This window comes from Melozone crissalis, unplaced genomic scaffold, assembly GCF_028551555.1.
Source record: "Melozone crissalis strain CALT ecotype California unplaced genomic scaffold, PUWL_Pcris_2 ptg000012l_1, whole genome shotgun sequence".
NCBI lineage: Eukaryota > Metazoa > Chordata > Aves > Passeriformes > Passerellidae > Melozone > Melozone crissalis.
Window position 1 is genome coordinate 15,628,029 of NW_026535790.1, and position 18,453 is coordinate 15,646,481.

Below are 18,453 nucleotides of genomic sequence, written 5' to 3' on the forward strand. Positions count from 1 at the left end.
AAATAACTATGAAATCAGGGTAAGTACTGCTCCTACGTAGCAATGAAATGATTAAAGAGACAGAAGTTCCTCCTACAGCACGACAGTCCTTCAAGGCACTGGATGCATCCACAGTTCCACAGGTGACTGAGAACCAGCAGTCACCACCAGCACTGGGCCAGGGTTTGGTTCATGGCTTGAGGGGAATCTGCAGCAAATCCGGGAGGGAACGTCCCTTGGGAGAGGGAACGTCCCTTGGGAGAGAGGAGATGATCCTTGGGAGAGAGGCAATGTCCCTTGGAGGCAGCTCCTGGGACGGGCTAAGAACTACAAAGAACCTCTAACGGTGCCGTGAGAAGGATTATTTCCCTAATACAGACATGCACTTTAAATAACTAACGTTCTGCTTCTTATTCTTTTGGAATTTCTGCTCATACCACCTGTATCAGCACTGACCACGCTTCCTAGGCGAGCTCCTGCAGGAATTCATTCCTTCCATCCAAGAGTTTGAAAACCGTTGTCCAGACCCAGATCATTAAACTTCTTCTGAGGGCGAAACCTGGCCAAAGGCTGGGCTCCGTTTGCTGAGAGGTCTCCTCCAAGCAGGGCCAGCCTGGAGCCGAGTGCCAAGGCCCCGTGCCAGCTGTGCCCAGCTGTGCCCGCTGCCAGAAGAAGCCTTTCCCTGGTAGGTCTGGGGTTGCCAGGAGCTGGAAGGCGGCGCCGCGGCGCGGTCACAGCGCCGTGCTCTCCGTGTCATTGTCAATGTCCAGCAGCAGGTGGGTGTGCAGCTCTCTGCCCAGCTCTGCAGGAGGCTCGGGAGGAGGGTTTGCAAGTGGCTCTGGAATACTGCAATTAGAGTCTGCACAAAAAGGGAACAGCAAGTTTAGCCTGGGCCAGCTCACTGAGTCAGGGCTTCCTGGGCATCTCCTTGGGCAGAGAAGGGAAAGCAAAGATCAATGAGGGCTCTGGGGACAGAGCTGGCCCCTTGGGCACAGAGCTGGGCCCAGCTGAACAGCTCAGACTGCTCCTCCCACACACCCTGGGCACAGGAACACAAACCCCCTTCTCCCTGTAGGAGGGAGGACACCGAGCTGATTTAGGATCAGACTCCCCAATGCCCCTGGAGAGCTACTCTGGACTTTCATGTCAAAACACCCAGCAAAATAATCTGGCACCTAAATAACCCACCTGGGAACACCACCTGTGACTCTGAGAAGCAACAGAACAAGGATGGTGTCAGAAGGAGGCAGAAGTTATTTACACCAAGTGCAGATTAAACCTGTCTCCTGTATGAACAGGGAGCCATGGTCTTTGCCTCTTCTGAAGAAGGGAGGATTTTATTCCAGATGTCAAAAAAGGACCACAAAACGCTGCATCTCTGGTGACTGACTGCCCTGGCAGCTAGAATTATCAGACCAGAAAAATCCCCAGCAGCTCAAAAAAGGGTAACTGAAAATCTTGTCAGGACTTTGGAAAGCTGATTTACAACGTGCCATGACATCCCTTACTGCAGTCCAGCAGCTGCTCCACATGGGAAGTAATTTAGATCACTTAGATCAACAAAAAATCCAAATAAATGCCTTGTTTTCAAGCACAGGAGGTGCAGACAGGCATCCTAGAGAGACTGGGACTCATAACTCTACATGAAACCCTGAAGTTAACCCAGCAGTTACTGCAGAACAGCTCAAGCTGAAGGTTTCTGAGCTAAATGAATGACCTGGAGAAGGGGAAGCAGCCCCTGAGTGCAGCCTGCCCTGCTCCTGAGCCCCCCAGGCTGCAGGGATTTGGGATCCTGCACAGAGCAGCTGCAGTCCCACCCTGCTCTGGCCTGGCACTGAGCAGGAGCTGCAGCCACACAGCCCCAGAAGGGTCTGGGCTGGAAGGGACCCTAAATCCCATCCCACCCCCCCCTCTGCATGGGCAGGGGCACTGCCAGCAGCCTGGGGCAGCCACTCTGGGGCTGTGACACGGGAGGAGCACTGGTGGCACAGGACAGGGAGTGACATGGGGACAGCAGGAGCCTCTGCACGGACACAGCAGCTCTGGGTGTGTGCACAGACACAGCACAGGGGACAGTGGCCAGAGACACCAGGAGCTTCACATTCTGCTCTCCAGGGCTTAGTGGGTTAATGCAGCAGGGGCAGCCCTGTCTGGCCATGCCAGGGACACACACAGCAGGGCACTGGGGGTTAGTAGTTAGCACACACATCATTAGCAATTAGCAACAGTGGCGGCCAATCAGGGGCCTTTTCCTTACCATTGCACTTGCCAATACAGTTCCTACTGAATGCTGGTCAAACATCTGGATTATTTAATAAAACCTTTGATTAGAATATTCTAGGGCTTCTTGCTCGAACACCATAAATAGAATTTGAGGCATTACTAAAGCCCAGCACATGGACAAAGGAGTTAACAGTGTCCTGAGGACAGCTCAGGATTCCTGTTCAGGGATCATTAGGAGCTTTGTAGGCACCTTAATTTTGTTCCCTCATTCCACTTGTTAAGGTTCAAATTAAAACCAGCAGCTGCACATTGTGAATTAGTGAGTCTGTAAGTGCTTGTATGTGCAGGTGTGAATATTAGAGCAGACACTCTTATGTGACAGGTGGTGGTGTTAATTCAGTTTATTAATCCTTTAAAACACATTGATCTGGAGAAGGTGGATGCTTTAGCATGGGGTGTACTGCTGGAGGTGAGCCTGAGAGTCACTTCAATGCTCCCCAAGGGGATTTTAGCTGAACAGCCTGGATCTCCTAGGTCCCTGCACCAGTTCTGGAGAGAATCCTCCCTCAGCAGCTTTCCCTTCCCAGTTTCCCTGCCTGGCAGCTCCCATGCTGTGTTTACAGCACACACCTGGGCTGATCTGCTCTGCTTTGCAGCCCCCTCTGGCAGGTGCTTCCCGTGCCCAACTCTAATGAAGCAGCCCCAGCTGGATGTTAATTACAAGATAAGGATTTCTCCCATTACTGGGGTAAAACAAACCCTCCCTGTCTGCTGTCACTGAAGCAATTTCCTCAGAACCAGGAAAACCTTAAAATGAAAATAAATATGGTCAAAGTGTGAAACACTTGGAAATTTAGATTAAGTCTTTCCTTGAAGTTTGACTCATTAGCACAGCTGCTGCTGTTAACTTCTTTGTGAAGTGCTGGCAGCATTCAGAGCCCAGCCCCACTTCTGACTTCAGCTTGGGAATAAATTATCCCCATATTTTAAATATACTGACAAAAGTACAATCAGAAGTCAGTTGTTTTAAGAACCAAAGCTACTTTTTAGTTGGTTAAGCAGCTCATTTAGTGCAGGTCTCTTCATGGAACCCCATAATGGGCAGAGACATCTCCCACCATGCCAGGTTCCTCCAAACACCACCCAACCTGGCCTTGGGATCCAGGGGCAGCCTCCAGGCCACCTCTTTCTCCAATTACCAGAAACCCCAAACCTGAGTGATTTCCAGCCTGATTTCCCAGTGTAACACTGATTTCAGTGTCCTGTGCTGCTGCACCTCAGGCAGAGCCTCCAGGGAGGCTGGCAGCCAATGTGCCATGGTGCAGCTGCTGTTCTGCCATGGGTTTAGTCACAGCAGCCTGGATTTTGCCCAGAAACCCCAAGTGGTTAAATTTAACTGCAAAGCTGAAGTGGGAGCTACATTAAAAGGTAACCACAAACCACCAAGTTGTAGGAAAGGTCAAATTTGTCTGCAGTGAGGAGAACAAACCTGCTGGAAATGGGTCACCCACCACACCTGAGCTGGGGATAACTCTGGGGGCCTGGTGTGAAGAGTGAATTCTGTCCAGGGACCTAAGGAATAACTGAATGTCCACAGCCTTATCAGAGCTGAGCAGCAGAGCCCCAAACCCTCCTGCAGGCAGAATGCTATGGAGGGACGAGGTACAGAGCTGGCAGAGCACAGTTCCTACACAGGGTGAGGACACAGAGCACAGTTCCAAGCACACGTCTGAACTCAAGCTACAAACAGGAGCAGTTGAGCTGCAGGCTCTGTGAGTGAGTACAAACCTTATTCGCAGTAACCATCCCCACCTGTGAAGGCATTGGGGTACAGCTGTTAGGCAACAGAATTGATATCTGCATTCCAACACATCAGGCTAATTCTAGAGAAGCTGCAGTGTCATGGGAAAGTTCCAACCATTATTAATTGTGAGTAGATTTAAAAGCATTAGTCTCCCACATCCAGTATCTCTCCCTTCAGAATTTCCCAGAATAAGCAGTGACTCAGCAGGAAAACATTCCAGAATCTGCTGGTTTTGAATGGCCTCAGCAACTACATTTAAAAAAAATAAACTTTATTAAAGCAACATTATCCCAACCAAACTGGTAACTACAAGCTTCATGAAGCTTCTGTGAGAAGACAAAAGTTTCTCTTTACTTCATGGCTGTCTTAAAACAAAGACTGCACTTAACATGTCAGGCTCTATAAATACTGACCTAAGAAATACAGTGTCATACAGATGATTCTTCAGCTTCTGGATGTCCAACTTAAATGCACATCAGAAGGCTCTGTTCCCATAAGGTAAAACATTCTCTGCATGTTTTGCCTACTAGAACACGTGTCAGTGACCGCTCATGCCCTTTCCTTATCTCAGTATGTGCTGAAATCCACCATCCTTGGCTACATCTTCTCCCTCCTCTAAATATTTGCTTTTTTGGCAACAGATGTCCAAGCAGAACTGACTGCCAAGATGCTGAGCTGGAGCTGCTGTCACAGTGTTAAGCTTCCAAACAGGAACAAAAAAATCAACAAAAGTTCATCTCCACTTGCCCCCAAACACTTCTGCCTGAGGAAGGACACCCTTGTGTGCAGAGCAGCTGGGTGGGCACTAACTGGGAATGAGCTCTGAGTATTTTAACTGAGATCTGTGCTTCCCCAGGATCCCCCAGCTCCATCACTGCTGTGGAGAGGGCATTAACTGGAAATGAGCTCTGAGTATTTCAGCTGAGATTTGTGCTGCCCAACTCCCCTCACTCCTCCCCTCACTACTTTGGAGTGGGCACTAAATGGAAACGAGCTGTGAGTATTTTAACTACGAGTATTTCAACTGAGATCTGTGCTGCCCACCCAGCTCCCCCAACTCCATCACTAACTGGGAATGAGTTCTGATTTTAACTGAGATTAGTGCTGCCCAGCTCCCCCCACTCCATCACCGCCTCGCTCCCTGCCATCCCCACACGCAGCAGCCGGGGAGGATGATGATGATGATGATGATGATGATGATGATGATGATGCACTCACCTGTGACCACCTTTGAGGCCGTCGGGGCGGGGTTTGCCGCACTGCCATCGGCGGGCGGCTGCGCGGGCGGCTGCGCGGGCGGGTGCGGCGGGGGCGGCACGCTGGGTCTGTTGCGGGGCTTGGGCACGGGCCGGGGCCGGGGCAGGGTGCCGCCCTGGGGCGGGCACGGCGCCGGGCAGGGCTCGGGGGGCACGGCGGGGGCGCTGCCCGCGCGCTTGCCCAGCGGGGGCGTGTCGGGAGGGGTGGGGGTCTGCGGCAGGGGCACGGACGGGGAGCAGGGGGGCACGTCCAGGCCCTGCTCGCCGGGAGATGCTTGGCCGCTGCCGCCGCCGCCGCCCCTGGGCTGCAGGGGAGGAGTGGCCGCGGCCGGGGGCTGCGGGGGCGGGTGGCTGGGGGCCTGCAGAGGGGACAGGCTGCTGGAGTACCTGCGGGGGGCAGACACCTGGCAGGGAGAGGGGGTCTGGGCTGCTCCTGGGGCTGCGTGCTGGGCAGGAGGAGAGGAGCTCCTGGCCGGGGGCTTGGGAGAGACAGAAGGAGGCTGAGCAGCTGGGGAAGAGCTTTGGCTGCCTGGCTGCCCCGGGGGGGGGTTGGCTGGCTTGGGGGGGGCTGGTGCCGGCTTCTTCATAGCTGTGGAGAGAAGAGGGGACGTGTCAGCATCAGGGACTGGCAGTGACAGGACATGGGGAATGGCTTCCCACTGCCAGGGACTGGGGTTAGATGGGATATTGGGACTTAGGAATTGTTGTGCCCTGGCACAGGGTGCCCAGAGCAGCTGTGGCTGCCCCTGCATCCCTGGCAATGTCCCAGACCAGGCTGGACAAGGCTTGGAGCAGCCTGGGGCCAGTGGAAGGTGTCCCTGCCCATGGCAGAGGACAGAACAAGATGAGTTTTAAGGTCCCTCCCAACCCAAAGCATTTTGGGATTCTATGATTCCAAACCAAGCTCTCAAAGAGAACAATGAGCAGCACAAAAAAACCCAGCTGTGTTATCAAAATGAAGCGGTGCATTATCAAGTACAAGCATTTACTGATCAATAGCTTTTGAGAGTTTGTTAAACAGCACTGGTGACAGTGTCACCATTCAGAGAGTCCAAAAGTCACAGCTGCTTTACAGCCAGGCCCTGGGGACAAGCCAACAGATGAAAGTGCTGCCTGTGCAAGGGCAGAGACGCTGATAAAGTGATTTCAGCAGCATTCCTGCAGCACCTCAAGGCTTGGAACACATTGCCTGGAAAGCAATGAGCACCCACCTCTCCTCAGGGCGTGGGGACTGGGCCCAGCAGCGTTCTGGGGCTGGCTGACACCGAGCTGGGAGCTGCTGGGCGCTGCCTGGCCCGGGGCTGGGGCTGGGGCTGCCTGCCCGTTCCTCACCGGGGGAGGAGTGGCTGCACTCGCGCTCTCCTTGGGCTTGGAGGTGCTGCAAAGGAAAGAGCCCTGTTAGAGATGGTGTAACCTCGGTGCTTTGTGTGGCTCAGCTGCAGCTGCTCCCTTGCAAACCGTGCCGTGGATCAGATGCAGGAAACAATTCTCATGGAAAGAATTGCCAAGCCCTGGCACAGGTGCCCAGGGGAAGGGGTGGAGTCACAGCCCCTGAAGGGTTAAAAACACGTGGATGTGGCACTTGGTGGCTCAGTGGTGGATGCTGAGGCAGTGCTGGCTGATGGGGATGATGGAGGATGAGCCAGCTGGGGTGGGTCTGGGCAGGGTCCCTCCTGTGGCCGTGCACCCGCAGGCTTCCCTCACTGCTTGTATTTAGAGCCACCTGCAGCACTTTAGCCCTCCAAAGGACTGGCTTTATTCACTTCCACTGGCACTGTGCAGTTTCTCCAGGTGCTGTTAACAAACTGTGAGTACTTGCACAGAGCCTGTGCAGATTTTAAGTGCAACTTTCACACATGACCCCTGAGGTTTCGTTTCAGCTGCCTCTGCCACAAAAACCATCTGTGGAGGAAATAGTGGTGTGCAGGGGATTTCCAAACGAGCAGGTTTTGTAAATATGTCACCTGAGAACGAGCTCTGTGCACAAGAGTCAGTGCTGCATCCAACCCCACGGTGGGGCTTCACCCTGAGGCTGACATTTGGAGGCACTGCAGCCTTCACACGCGGTTTGTCACACTCTCAGAGCACTGGGGAGCTGACAGCAAAGTGCTGCTTCCACCCCTCACAGGAGGAACTCAGGCTGCTGCAATTAGCCCTGGAGTTCAGGGACACGAGCACAGAGCTTCCAGAGAAATTAAATTGCAAAGAGCCTGTGTAGCTACTTGTCCTAAAGGAACTAATCCTGAAATATGATAAACTGACTGCCAGTTCTCCTGTAAGCAAGTCTGCTCATCACTAACACCTGCTACACACAAATAACAAAACAAGACATAAACAGATAACAACAAACAAGAAACAACAAACAGGACCAACAGGTTTGTGGTATTACCGCTGTAAGTTTTGCTCTTTCAGCAGCAAACTGGTATCACCTGTGTGCACATCTCCAGAACATAACCTGGGAGGGTCAGTGTGGGCAGCAGAAACAGAGTGTATTTGTCATCATCATTTTTTCCCCCAGGAACTGCAGTGTGCTAGAAGATGAGCTCCAGAACAGACAGAGCTGTGTACGTTGTATTAGCAGACGAAACGCAGAACACCCAGAACCATGGATGCTATTGTGTAAGACCAATTCTGTGTGTAAGACCAGTTCTGTATGTTATTTCAGAAGCCCAACTGTGGAGCCATACTGGTGGCAGGAGAGCACCTGCAGGGCACATCCCAGGGGCACAGGTGGCACCAGGGCAGTGCTGCCCTCACCTGCATGGCACATCCCGGAGCACAGGTGGCACCAGGGCAGTGCTGCCCTCACCTGCATGGCACATCCTGGGGCACAGGTGGCACCAGGGTGATGCTGCCCTCACCTGCATGGCACATCCTGGGGCACAGGTGATACCAGGTCGCTGCCAGAGCCGCTGCCAAGCTGCTGCCAGCGAAGCCGTGCCTCTTACCTGGCATCCTCAGTGCCTGGAGCCGGGGGCTGCTCTGCTGGGGCAGCAGAGGGAGCGGGGCCAGCCCCGGGGCCGGGCTCAGCCCCCGAGGGCGGGCAGGGCTCGGCCCCCGGGGGCTCGCAGGGCGGCAGGGGCGGCTGGAAGGCGGGCGAGGTGAGCTTTCTGCTCACCGTGCCGCACCGCCGCGGGGTCACTGACAGCTCCAGCACCTTCACACCAAAGCTACAGAGAGAACAGAGAGTGAACACAGCAGGCGGCCACCCCGGGGGCTGCTGCAGCACGACTCGGGGCGTCCCACCCCCAGACAAACCCCACATGCAAAGCGGCGACGAGGAACAGCTGGCTGCACAACACCACGGTGTTTGTTAGAGCACCCACTGAGCCACCACTGGCTGCACCACACCACGGTGTTGGAGCCACCACTGGCTGCACCACACCACGGTGTTGGAGCCACCACTGGCTGCACCACACCACCGTGTTGGAGCCACCACTGGCTGCACCACACCACGGTGTTGGAGCCACCACTGGCTGCACCACACCACGGTGTTGGAGCCACCACTGGCTGCACCACACCACGGTGTTGGAGCCACCACTGGCTGCACCACACCACGGTGTTGGAGCCACCACTGGCTGCACCACACCATGGTGTTGGAGCCACCACTGGCTGCACCACACCACGGTGTTAGAGCCTGCACTGGCTGCACCACACCATGATGTTTGTTAGAGCCCCCAGTGGCTGCACAACACCAGCAAGGTTAAGACATGCAACAGGATTTGGCTCATCCCCACAGAGGGATAAGAACAAACGACTCAGTGACATCTGGAGACAAACACTGATGACAATGAGGTCAGAGCACTGGGATCTCACATGTAAATACAGACGTTTCCTCACATACCACGGTTGGTAGCTCCTCACTACATGTATTCTGCCACATGAAGTTTGTTTCTATCACACACTAGCAAAGATTCAAAAAAAGCTACTGGATACAGGCTGTGATTTGGGGGCTGGAATGAGAGATCCTTACAGTCTTCTCCAACCCAAATCGTTCTATTTGTGTTTCAAGGAGAACAGTGGAGAAACAGACCCCAACTCTAACAGATTTTAGAATGCATAGAGCATATTCGTTCTAGAAATTATTTTATTCTTGTTGTGTTAAACTGAATCTTGAACTTTCTTCTTCCTCTGTGAGTGCTGACAAATTTGCATGTGGCTGGTCACAGCTAACAGGTAACAACATTTGCATCAACAGCTAGAAACAAGCACATCACTTGAATACTCATGATGAGTGATAAGAATGAACGTTACACTACATGTTATATGGGAAACAGCACGTTTTACTGGGGGTTTTTAGCATTCTACTGCTTGCTGTGGCAATACTGTACCATATCAACTCAGAAGTCTTATCATGAAGGCACCAGGTAACACCACCTCAGCTTTTGGGCTTTGAAAGAGAAGCCATGGGATACCAGAAGTTAGAGAGGCTACTGCAGACACTTCTGTTGCAGAATCTCACACCACCCCCAGTGTGTGCAGGAGAATGGAGACTGGGAGCAGCAATATCTGCTTGGGATTTGTCATGCATGGAGTGTAACCGGAAGGAATAACAGTACATTACCTTTGAGCCATCCTCAGGCTGCAGCAACAGGGAATAAATCACTATTGTTATCTACAGCATTTCCATGAAATTCCTCTCCTGACACCAGTGGAGGTGTCTGATTGAAGCCTCACTGGAAGAGGGCTGTAATGGACCCCCAAGGTGAGCATTACACCTACCTTTCCTTCTTCAGCAAATCCCCTTCCATCACAGTCATGCTCAGGGGCCTCTTCCTCTCCAGGGTCCCACATTCATAGTCATTCCCAGTGTGTGACAAGTGATTGGAATTTACAGCAGGAACTGCCACAAAGGCCCCAGACACGTTGAAATCTTCATCTGAAGAGGGACAGACAGAATGCCTGCTCAGACACACACACACATCCCACACTGCACAAGCCACTGAGGCTGAGCTGGAGGGGAGTGTGACACTGCTGGGCTGTGGCAGAACTCACCTCCAGGGAAGAACCAGTCTGCATGCTGGATGATGGGCTCAATGACTGCCACCACGTGCACCGAGGTGGCTGCTGCCATCTCAGCCAGGGATCTGCAGGAGAGATGTGAACAACGCTTTATTCAGAGTTCCATCACAGTGAGAAAATGAAAATCAATTCAGATGACCTAAATAACAACTTAGGCTAAGCATGACGGATCAGCTCCTCAGTACCAGAGAAAGAGCAACTCTGCTGGACTCCAGACATTCAGTAATATCCACAACCTTTAGGGGAAACACTCCTAAAACCCTCCTGCCTCAAAGGACCTCGAGGCATGGGCTGAAAGAACACTTGAAGTATTTTTTAGGTAAATAGTCTGCTGCTGTGAATTGCTGAATTCCTTGCTAAAGGATTTAAACCTATCAATTCTCCAGCTTCCCCCCATTCTGCTTTGTGGCTTTCTTAAAAGAACTCACCCTTCATTCTTTGCCCACAGCAAGTTGGGGCCCAGGACTATGGCGATGTTGCTCGGTGTCATTTTGTTAACGTCACTGTTCTGGGCAAGCTTGGCCAAAAATTTGATTAAATACCTTCAAAAAGGAAAGAAATCATTAGAGAGCAGGAACCAGGAGCGTTTCTTGTTGAAAACAAGTAAATAAAAATTGAAGAGCTTGTACAGAGAGCTCCCAACAAGACGGAAATGAGATGAGCAGCCCACTTGCTTGGCAGCTGCCCAAAGCTTCTGCTCCTGACTCATAAAAGTTGAACTGGGTAGCAAAGAAAGCAGCTCCCATCTTAGCAAAACAGAACCACAGAAATGTTATACTTCCAGAGAAAAACCCTTCACTTCAGCTAGTTTCATGTCCTGTGATGGAAATTCCATGCTTCTAGGAACCACCAGAGCTGGTTTTGTTCCGGTTCACTTCCAAAACACAAAGCCAAAAGGAAAAATGAGATGTTTAAGACAGATCCAGGTGATTTCTAAGACTGGAAACTACAGCAAAGAGCAGAGCCATAAGCAGAAAGGCTCTGGGCATCACTATTTCCTGACGGCCAATAGGGAATCAATCTGAGGACACCACCTGTGCATGGCCACTGCTGCATGAAACAGGAGGTATTTTATAAATCTCACTGAATTTGGCCAGAACAGCACACCTGGATCAGAGTTTAGTTTAATTGGCTTTGGGGTGCCAAGCAGCTGAGCTAGGAGATGCTCTCACCTACCTGAAGTTAACTCGGTAATGCTCAGGTAATCTGTTACAAATCCTCCACAAGTCCTGCAGCTTCTTATCCTGGTCCTGAATACTGAAAGGACAAAAAATGCCATGGCATCTTACTTTCAGGGCAGGAATTGGTTCCTGCAGTGACAAAGAGATGATGGTACCAACTTCCCTTTATGCCAAATAAATGATTTGTACTCAGTAACCTGCTTGTCAGATCCCTGAGTTATCTCTACCTGCAACAAAACTGCTTGAGCATCAATACTGTGCAGCCAGCAGCCTGAAGCAGCCTTAATAGTTAAATAGATATTTCACCCCATTTTGTGCAATTTTTATTATTTTTTATTTTTTGTGCTATTTATTATTTAAAATAATTTGTTACACGAATACCCGTTAGTGCAATAATAAATAACTGTGTGAGCTCGGCTGTTTCTTCTGAATTCATCTGTGAAGAATCAAATTTAACAGAGATATGCAGCATGACTTCCTCCACAGCTATTTCTAGCATGCTTACTTGGCAGCTTGTGTCCACTCCTCATACAGGCTGTAGGTCATGAGAGGCTCTGGCAGCTCCCTCAGATAGGATTTCAAGGCACCTGCAAAGCAGACAGGGACAGGTTGGCTCCTGAGCCATTGCTTGCACACTTCAGAGAAAATTCTGCCCTCACTTTGCAGTTTGATCTGTGCAGGGAATTCCAAGTACCAGGGAAAGTGGCCAGACCTGACACTTGCTCAGATCTCAGCACAAAGGGTCTGTCAGGAATTGGTGCACTTTGACAGAAACATGCTGTAAAACTCTGAACCATCCCTTCAGGACAAGGGACTTCTTATAAAGATGTGCTGAAGGTCTACACACAGCTCTAACCTACCCTGACCAGGTTAACACTGTCATGGCAGCTGGGCCATTGTGATCACCTGAATTTTACACGCCATAGTCACAAATACAGCAGCTGAGATCAGTATGGGTACCCTACAATTACCTGTGTCAAACTGTGCAGTGAACCTTCCACTGACTGTCCCTTCTCCCATTGTAAGTGTGGAGATACCCCCTGAGCAGCAGGAACCTGTGCTGTGTAATTTACACCTGGATTGCATTCAGAACACCCCAATACCCCAATACCAATGCAGTGAACCTTCCACTGACTGTCCCTTCTCCCAGTTTAAGTGTGGAGATACCCCCTGAGCAGCAGGAACCTGTGCTGTGTAATTTGCACCTGGATTGCATTCAGAACACCCCAATACCCCAATACCAATGCAGTGAACCTTCCACTGACTGTCCCTTCTCCCAGTTTAAGTGTGGAGATACCCCCTGAGCAGCAGGAACCTGTGCTGTGTAATTTACACCTGGATTGCATTCAGAACACCCCAATACCTGCCACAGCGTGGGGATCTGAGTAAAACTCATCCAGCTGGGACGTGGAACAGTCCAGGGCAGCTTTCAGCTTTTTTAACTTGGAGGCTCCAGCAGCAATTCTGAACAAGCCCTGCACCGGAGAAATAAAACAGAATGATTGGTAACCACACATTGGCACAGTTTCACAACAGAACACTCCAGCTCTGGTGCCTTCCCTGACAGCTGTAACCCAGCTGGCCCTTCATGTGCCCTGTCACTGCCACCTGACCATGGTTCAGCTCTGTCCCACCCTTGGCCCACCCCTAATTTCATTGTATGTGCATCCACTTCCAAAATACTTCACACAGCGCTGAGGTTATCCTGTTGCAAAACATTTACCAACCACTGAATGAAGAAATTAGTTAAGCAACATATTAACAAACAGACCCCAGTTTATGAGCTTCACTGGGCCCTCTTTCCCCTGTTCCTGGGCTGTGATCTGGCATCACCCAGCTCCTCTCTGATCCCTATGGATCTGGCATCACCCACCTCCTCTCTGATCTCTGTGATCTGGCATCACCCAGCTCCTCTCTGATCCCTATGGATCTGGCATCACCCAGCTCCTCTCTCACCCCTATGGATCTGGCATCACCCAGCTCCTCTCTCACCCCTGGATCTGGCATCACCCAGCTCCTCTCTCACCCCTGGATCTGGCATCACCCACCTCCTCTCTCACCCCTGGATCTGGCATCACCCAGCTCCTCTCTCACCCCTGGATCTGGCATCACCCAGCTCCTCTCTCACCCCTATGGATCTGGCATCACCCAGCTCCTCTCTCACCCCTATGGATCTGGCATCACCCACCTCCTCTCTGATCTCTGTGATCTGGCATCACCCAGCTCCTCTCTCACCCCTGGATCTGGCATCACCCAGCTCCTCTCTCACCCCTGGATCTGGCATCACCCAGCTCCTCTCTCACCCCTGGATCTGGCATCACCCACCTCCTCTCTCACCCCTGGATCTGGCATCACCCACCTCCTCTCTGATCTCTGTGATCTGGCATCACCCAGCTCCTCTCTCACCCCTATGGATCTGGCATCACCCAGCTCCTCTCTCACCCCTATGGATCTGGCATCACCCAGCTCCTCTCTCACCCCTGGATCTGGCATCACCCAGCTCCTCTCTCACCCCTATGGATCTGGCATCACCCAGCTCCTCTCTGATCTCTGTGATCTGGCATCACCCACCTCCTCTCTCACCCCTGGATCTGGCATCACCCAGCTCCTCTCTCACCCCTGGATCTGGCATCACCCAGCTCCTCTCTCACCCCTGGATCTGGCATCACCCAGCTCCTCTCTCACCCCTATGGATCTGGCATCACCCAGCTCCTCTCTCACCCCTGGATCTGGCATCACCCACCTCCTCTCTCATGCCAGTCTCCAGCAGCATCATGACACAGGCTTCGATGGGCACTGCAATTTCCCGCCCGCTGCGCTTCAGGTGCTCCTCCAGGGGGGTTCCAAAGGCTGGCTTTTCAGTCCATTTGTCTAAGTTGGAGAGCATCAAAACACTGAGCAGGATATCTACCAAAGCCTTGAACCACAGCCCGGGCAAGAAGAGAGGAAAGCCTCTAGTACAGCACAGAAACGTTCAGGCTACAGCAGGAGTTTTACAGCCCTTGATTGGTAAAGTCCCTTGGATCATGAGCAAAGAGAAAATGAGCTGCTGGTGGTCAAGAAAAAAATACTTCTGCATCTTTCTGGATGGAATATCACATACAAACTCTGTGTGTAACTGGAATTACAAATAACAAACCTCAGCAAGTGCCAGCACAAGGCTGCACGTTCCAGTAACACTGATTTGGCTCTGCAAGAATCTGTGAGGAAAATTTTGTCCAGACTGCATGACCTGGGCTGATTTTGGTTTTAACTGTATTTAAGGTGAATAAAAACTGAGCTGTTTTATTCCTTAAATTTGATTCCTTAAATCAGCAAATTAAAATGAATGTTAACAGCCCCAGTGTATCACATCAGAACTACCATGGTAACAGCCCAGCACCACAACATTCAAATTTTCAATTTAATTCTTCAACTCTAGTTTAACTCCAATTTGCACAAATTTCTCCAAATTGAATGTGAATTTGTTCTTTCCTGTAATTTATGTTCTGACCCATTTCTGCTACTTTAACTGAAAAAATGCAGATGTAAAAGGTTATTGTTAGTACAGATGTGTTATTTCTTTTATGTGGAAAAGAGGCCAAGAAGGACAAAAACTTCAGAGGACTTCAAAGAGTGCTCCGAAGGCAAAGTGTTTCTGCAAAGGATTTAATTCACCCCTTTTCTTTACAAAACCACATCAATCACCTCCCTTGTCCTGTTTCAGTCCCTCTCATTTGTTAACACGCCATGAGATGCACAAGGCATTTCCCAACCTCTGCAAATTACAGCAAACATTAGGAAAGGAAAGCTCAGCACTTGTTCTGAGTGCCAGCTCCATCCCTGGCAGTGCCCAGGCCAGGCTGGGCAGGGCTGGGAGCCCTGGGACAGTGGGAGGTGTCCCTGCCATGGCAGGGGTGGCACTGGGTGGGTTTAGGGTCCCTCGAACCCAAACCTTTATGGGATTCTGACACCAGGAACACAAGGTGAGAAATTCCCTGCACTCAGCACTTGGCCACCATGGCCCCTTCTAGGGAGGCCAGATCTGAAGCCTTTGCTGCTCAGCTGCCCTGTCCCAAATTCCATGCAAAAATAGCAAATTTCAGTCAGCCATATCCACAAAGAACCTTCTGCACACCCTGCTGAGCCCTGCTGCTGCAGCAGCACCACCTCCTCTCACAGAGTGCAGATATCCCACACCATTTTCCACAAAGCTCCCACTGATTCATGTACTGAATTGGTTCATCTTTAACAACCTGCATCAGCTGGAGGTACCTGAGCCTGCCCCAGCTCAGACTGTATTGCCCTCAGGCTCTGTTCACCTAGTGCCCCAAAGATTCAGGGACAGCACAGCCAACATTCTGGGGAGCAGTTTCCAAAACACACAGTGCATCTTCATCCCAAAGAAAGTGCCCTGGCAGTGGAAGCTTGGCAGCAGTCCCAGTTCTTCTTGGGGAAGAAATGAAGCTGTACAACTCCATTTTTTAACAGCCGATAATCAGCACAAGAACCCAAACTCTCAATTTCCCTGCATGCAGTGCACATTGGGAAATAGGATTGCCCAAAATGAGGGGAAAAAAAATCCAGCTCCTTAAAAGTTTTCCTGATAATCACCTGTAACCACTCAAGAACCAAATCACAATGACACTTCCATTGGCCTGAGGAGCCAGCTGTGACTCAGCAAAAGGGCACAAGGAAAACAGGTAAGCAAACAGAAAAATCCTTCCTTTCCCCTCCTGGGTACCAGGGAGATCCTTAATTAATATTTGATTAGTGTGTTAAACATGGCTGGAGAACTCTGGAGAACAGGAAGATGGAATTATGCTCGGGAATGTAAAATTGTTAAGCAGCTCAAAATGGCCTCATTAAATCAGTGTGCATGCAAGAGAATCGAGATAGAGGAGGAGAATATTGTGCATAGGTGGCACAGGCAAGGAGAAGCATCAGCCAGAGCACAGGTTACTTTACCTTGATGGGCTTGGATTTCGGGGAGGACCTTTTCTATGACTGCTAATGCTTTTCTATGGTAATCTGCTTGTGCTTCTAATAACTGAGAACAGAAGCCACATTTTAAAAACAAAAAGAGCATTAGCTTCTGATGAGCACATAAGACAAGACTAAAGGTTTAGCACACAAATGGCACCTGTGAGAGCCCAGTGTGTGTGGCCAGCTGTGCAGGAGCAGAGCCCAGGGGCAGCACTCACCGTGACAAAGCAGCGGGCGTACTCCCCCTCCTTGGACACAAAGCTGTACATGTCTGCAGCCAGCTGGTCCTGGGGAAACATGGGCAACAGGACAGCACGTTTACTCATCTCAAATCTGACAGACTCATTCATCGTGTTTGTTTTGCCTGCAGGAAGTTTGAACTGAGGAGCTGTGATGCACCTGCTCTGATCCAAGTGCTCCTCAAGCCTCAATCATTTCTTCAAATTGATTTCAGAATCTTAACTCTGGTTTATGCAGCAAAGCAGACTTTGCCTCCTTCAGTCAAGGACACATTGCCATTCAGTCCAGATATTTATAGCACTCAAAGACAAGTGCTAATAAAAATGGTTTCAGTTCTCAGTGCTCAATGGAGCATTTGCTGCTGAGAAGTGAAAATGAATGCGAGCTGCTCAGGGGTGTCCCAGGTCCTGGGAGGAGTCACAGGCCCAGCTTCAGTTTCCTCCAGGTGCCTCCTTCTGCTCCATGGCCTGGAGCACCCAGGCACCCTGAGCATCCATTCATGGCTAGGACACAGCTGGCTCAGACTGAAACTGAAAATAATGTCCAACACCCAACCTAGAAACAGCCTGGATGGAGTTCCTCATTGAACCGCAGCAATCCAGAGATCAGCTGGCATGAAAATGTCCAACACCCAACCTAGAAACAGCCTGGATGGAGTTCCTCATTGAACCGCAGCAATCCAGAGATCAGCTGGCATGAAATGCCCCCAGGACAGGCACTGCCACAGCCACATGATTTGCGGCTGCACAAGTGGGCAATTCCATGGCAGCTGGGGAAGGGACACTCATCCTGTCCTTACCTTGCACTGCTCTACTTTATTCCCAGCTTCATCCATCTCTTCCTTAAGAGATTCTATTTTTGAGGGATGCACTTGGAAATTCGTTCCTGAAGTTTTGTGGGCTTGGTTGTATCTGGAGAAGAAAAATTTCATTCTGTGAGAATCAATATTCAACACAAATGTGCATTTATGGCTCCCTTGGAACTGGCATCTCTCTACAGGAACAACCCCCACAGTTCCAGAGGTTTTCCAACAGACCAAAAGGTTCCAAACACACCATTCATGACATGCTGACACAAGCCAGCAGCAGCTATAAAAATCACCAGGATCCTGTGTCTGCCCCATAACATGGGTGTGGAACGTGCTGAAAATGGCTCCCCCAGCTCTCAGGGAGGGTAAAACCATCCAGAGGCACTCATGGAAAACCCAGGAGCCTCCCAAGGACATGGCTCCACACAGCTCCTGTTCCCTAGTCAGGCTGAGAACTTCAGTGATTCCTTATTTAAGTTAAGCACTTGTATGAACTGGAAACTGGACGAGTTCCCAACATTTTTCCAATTGTATCCAGGCATGCAAGAACTCTGAAATCCTGATTCTGTTTGGATCTAGCAGTCATGGATCCTCTCTTGGTGTAACTGAAATGTAAGTTTGCCTTTTTTCACCCATTGCCTGCTCACAGCAGCATTTCAGGAGCAAGCACCAGAGCAGAGCAGGAGCCATCAGATGCCAACCAGGAGCTCACATGGACAGAAAAGCAGCCAGGAGCTAAAATGCTCTCCTACCTTCCCCTTGCAGAATCCCAGTCCAGCACCAGCTTTGCAAGCTGCTTCCTCTGCTTCTGAATGTTTGGGATCTCTGTCTGAAATGAGAATTGGGGGCTTACATTCCATTTCAAATTGTGCACTGTAACAAGTTACATCTTGTAGGTTTAACAGCCACTTCCCACCACTAACACAGGGCTCCTTAAAGCAGTTTTTTAGTGCCAGCACTGAGATAAACCACTTT

General features: G+C 50.7%; 1 protein-coding gene and 1 long non-coding RNA gene across 3 annotated transcripts in view; both read right to left on the reverse strand.

Moving 5' to 3' along the window:
• The window catches only part of LOC128934041 (uncharacterized), a 207,620-nt gene that overhangs the window by 31,646 nt on the left and 157,521 nt on the right, over positions 1–18,453 (reverse strand). The gene's annotated exons all lie outside the window — the stretch shown is intronic.
• Positions 263–18,453, reverse strand: part of ARHGAP17 (Rho GTPase activating protein 17) — a 43,960-nt gene continuing 25,769 nt past the window's right edge. The window contains exons 6-20 of one of the 2 annotated variants that reach the window (XM_054271271.1): positions 18,231–18,307; positions 17,470–17,581; positions 16,649–16,717; positions 16,413–16,494; positions 14,209–14,336; positions 12,829–12,940; positions 11,971–12,052; positions 11,461–11,541; positions 10,713–10,826; positions 10,258–10,349; positions 9,985–10,141; positions 8,211–8,432; positions 6,474–6,640; positions 5,225–5,851; positions 263–838 (exon numbers count right to left, since the gene is read on the reverse strand). In XM_054271271.1, coding sequence (XP_054127246.1) covers positions 711–838; positions 5,225–5,851; positions 6,474–6,640; positions 8,211–8,432; positions 9,985–10,141; positions 10,258–10,349; positions 10,713–10,826; positions 11,461–11,541; positions 11,971–12,052; positions 12,829–12,940; positions 14,209–14,336; positions 16,413–16,494; positions 16,649–16,717; positions 17,470–17,581; positions 18,231–18,307 — 2,250 coding nt within the window. In that variant the 3' untranslated portion in view covers positions 263–710. The remainder of the gene's footprint in view (positions 839–5,224; positions 5,852–6,473; positions 6,641–8,210; positions 8,433–9,984; positions 10,142–10,257; positions 10,350–10,712; positions 10,827–11,460; positions 11,542–11,970; positions 12,053–12,828; positions 12,941–14,208; positions 14,337–16,412; positions 16,495–16,648; positions 16,718–17,469; positions 17,582–18,230; positions 18,308–18,453) is intronic. The other variant, XM_054271270.1, reaches the window with a different exon arrangement.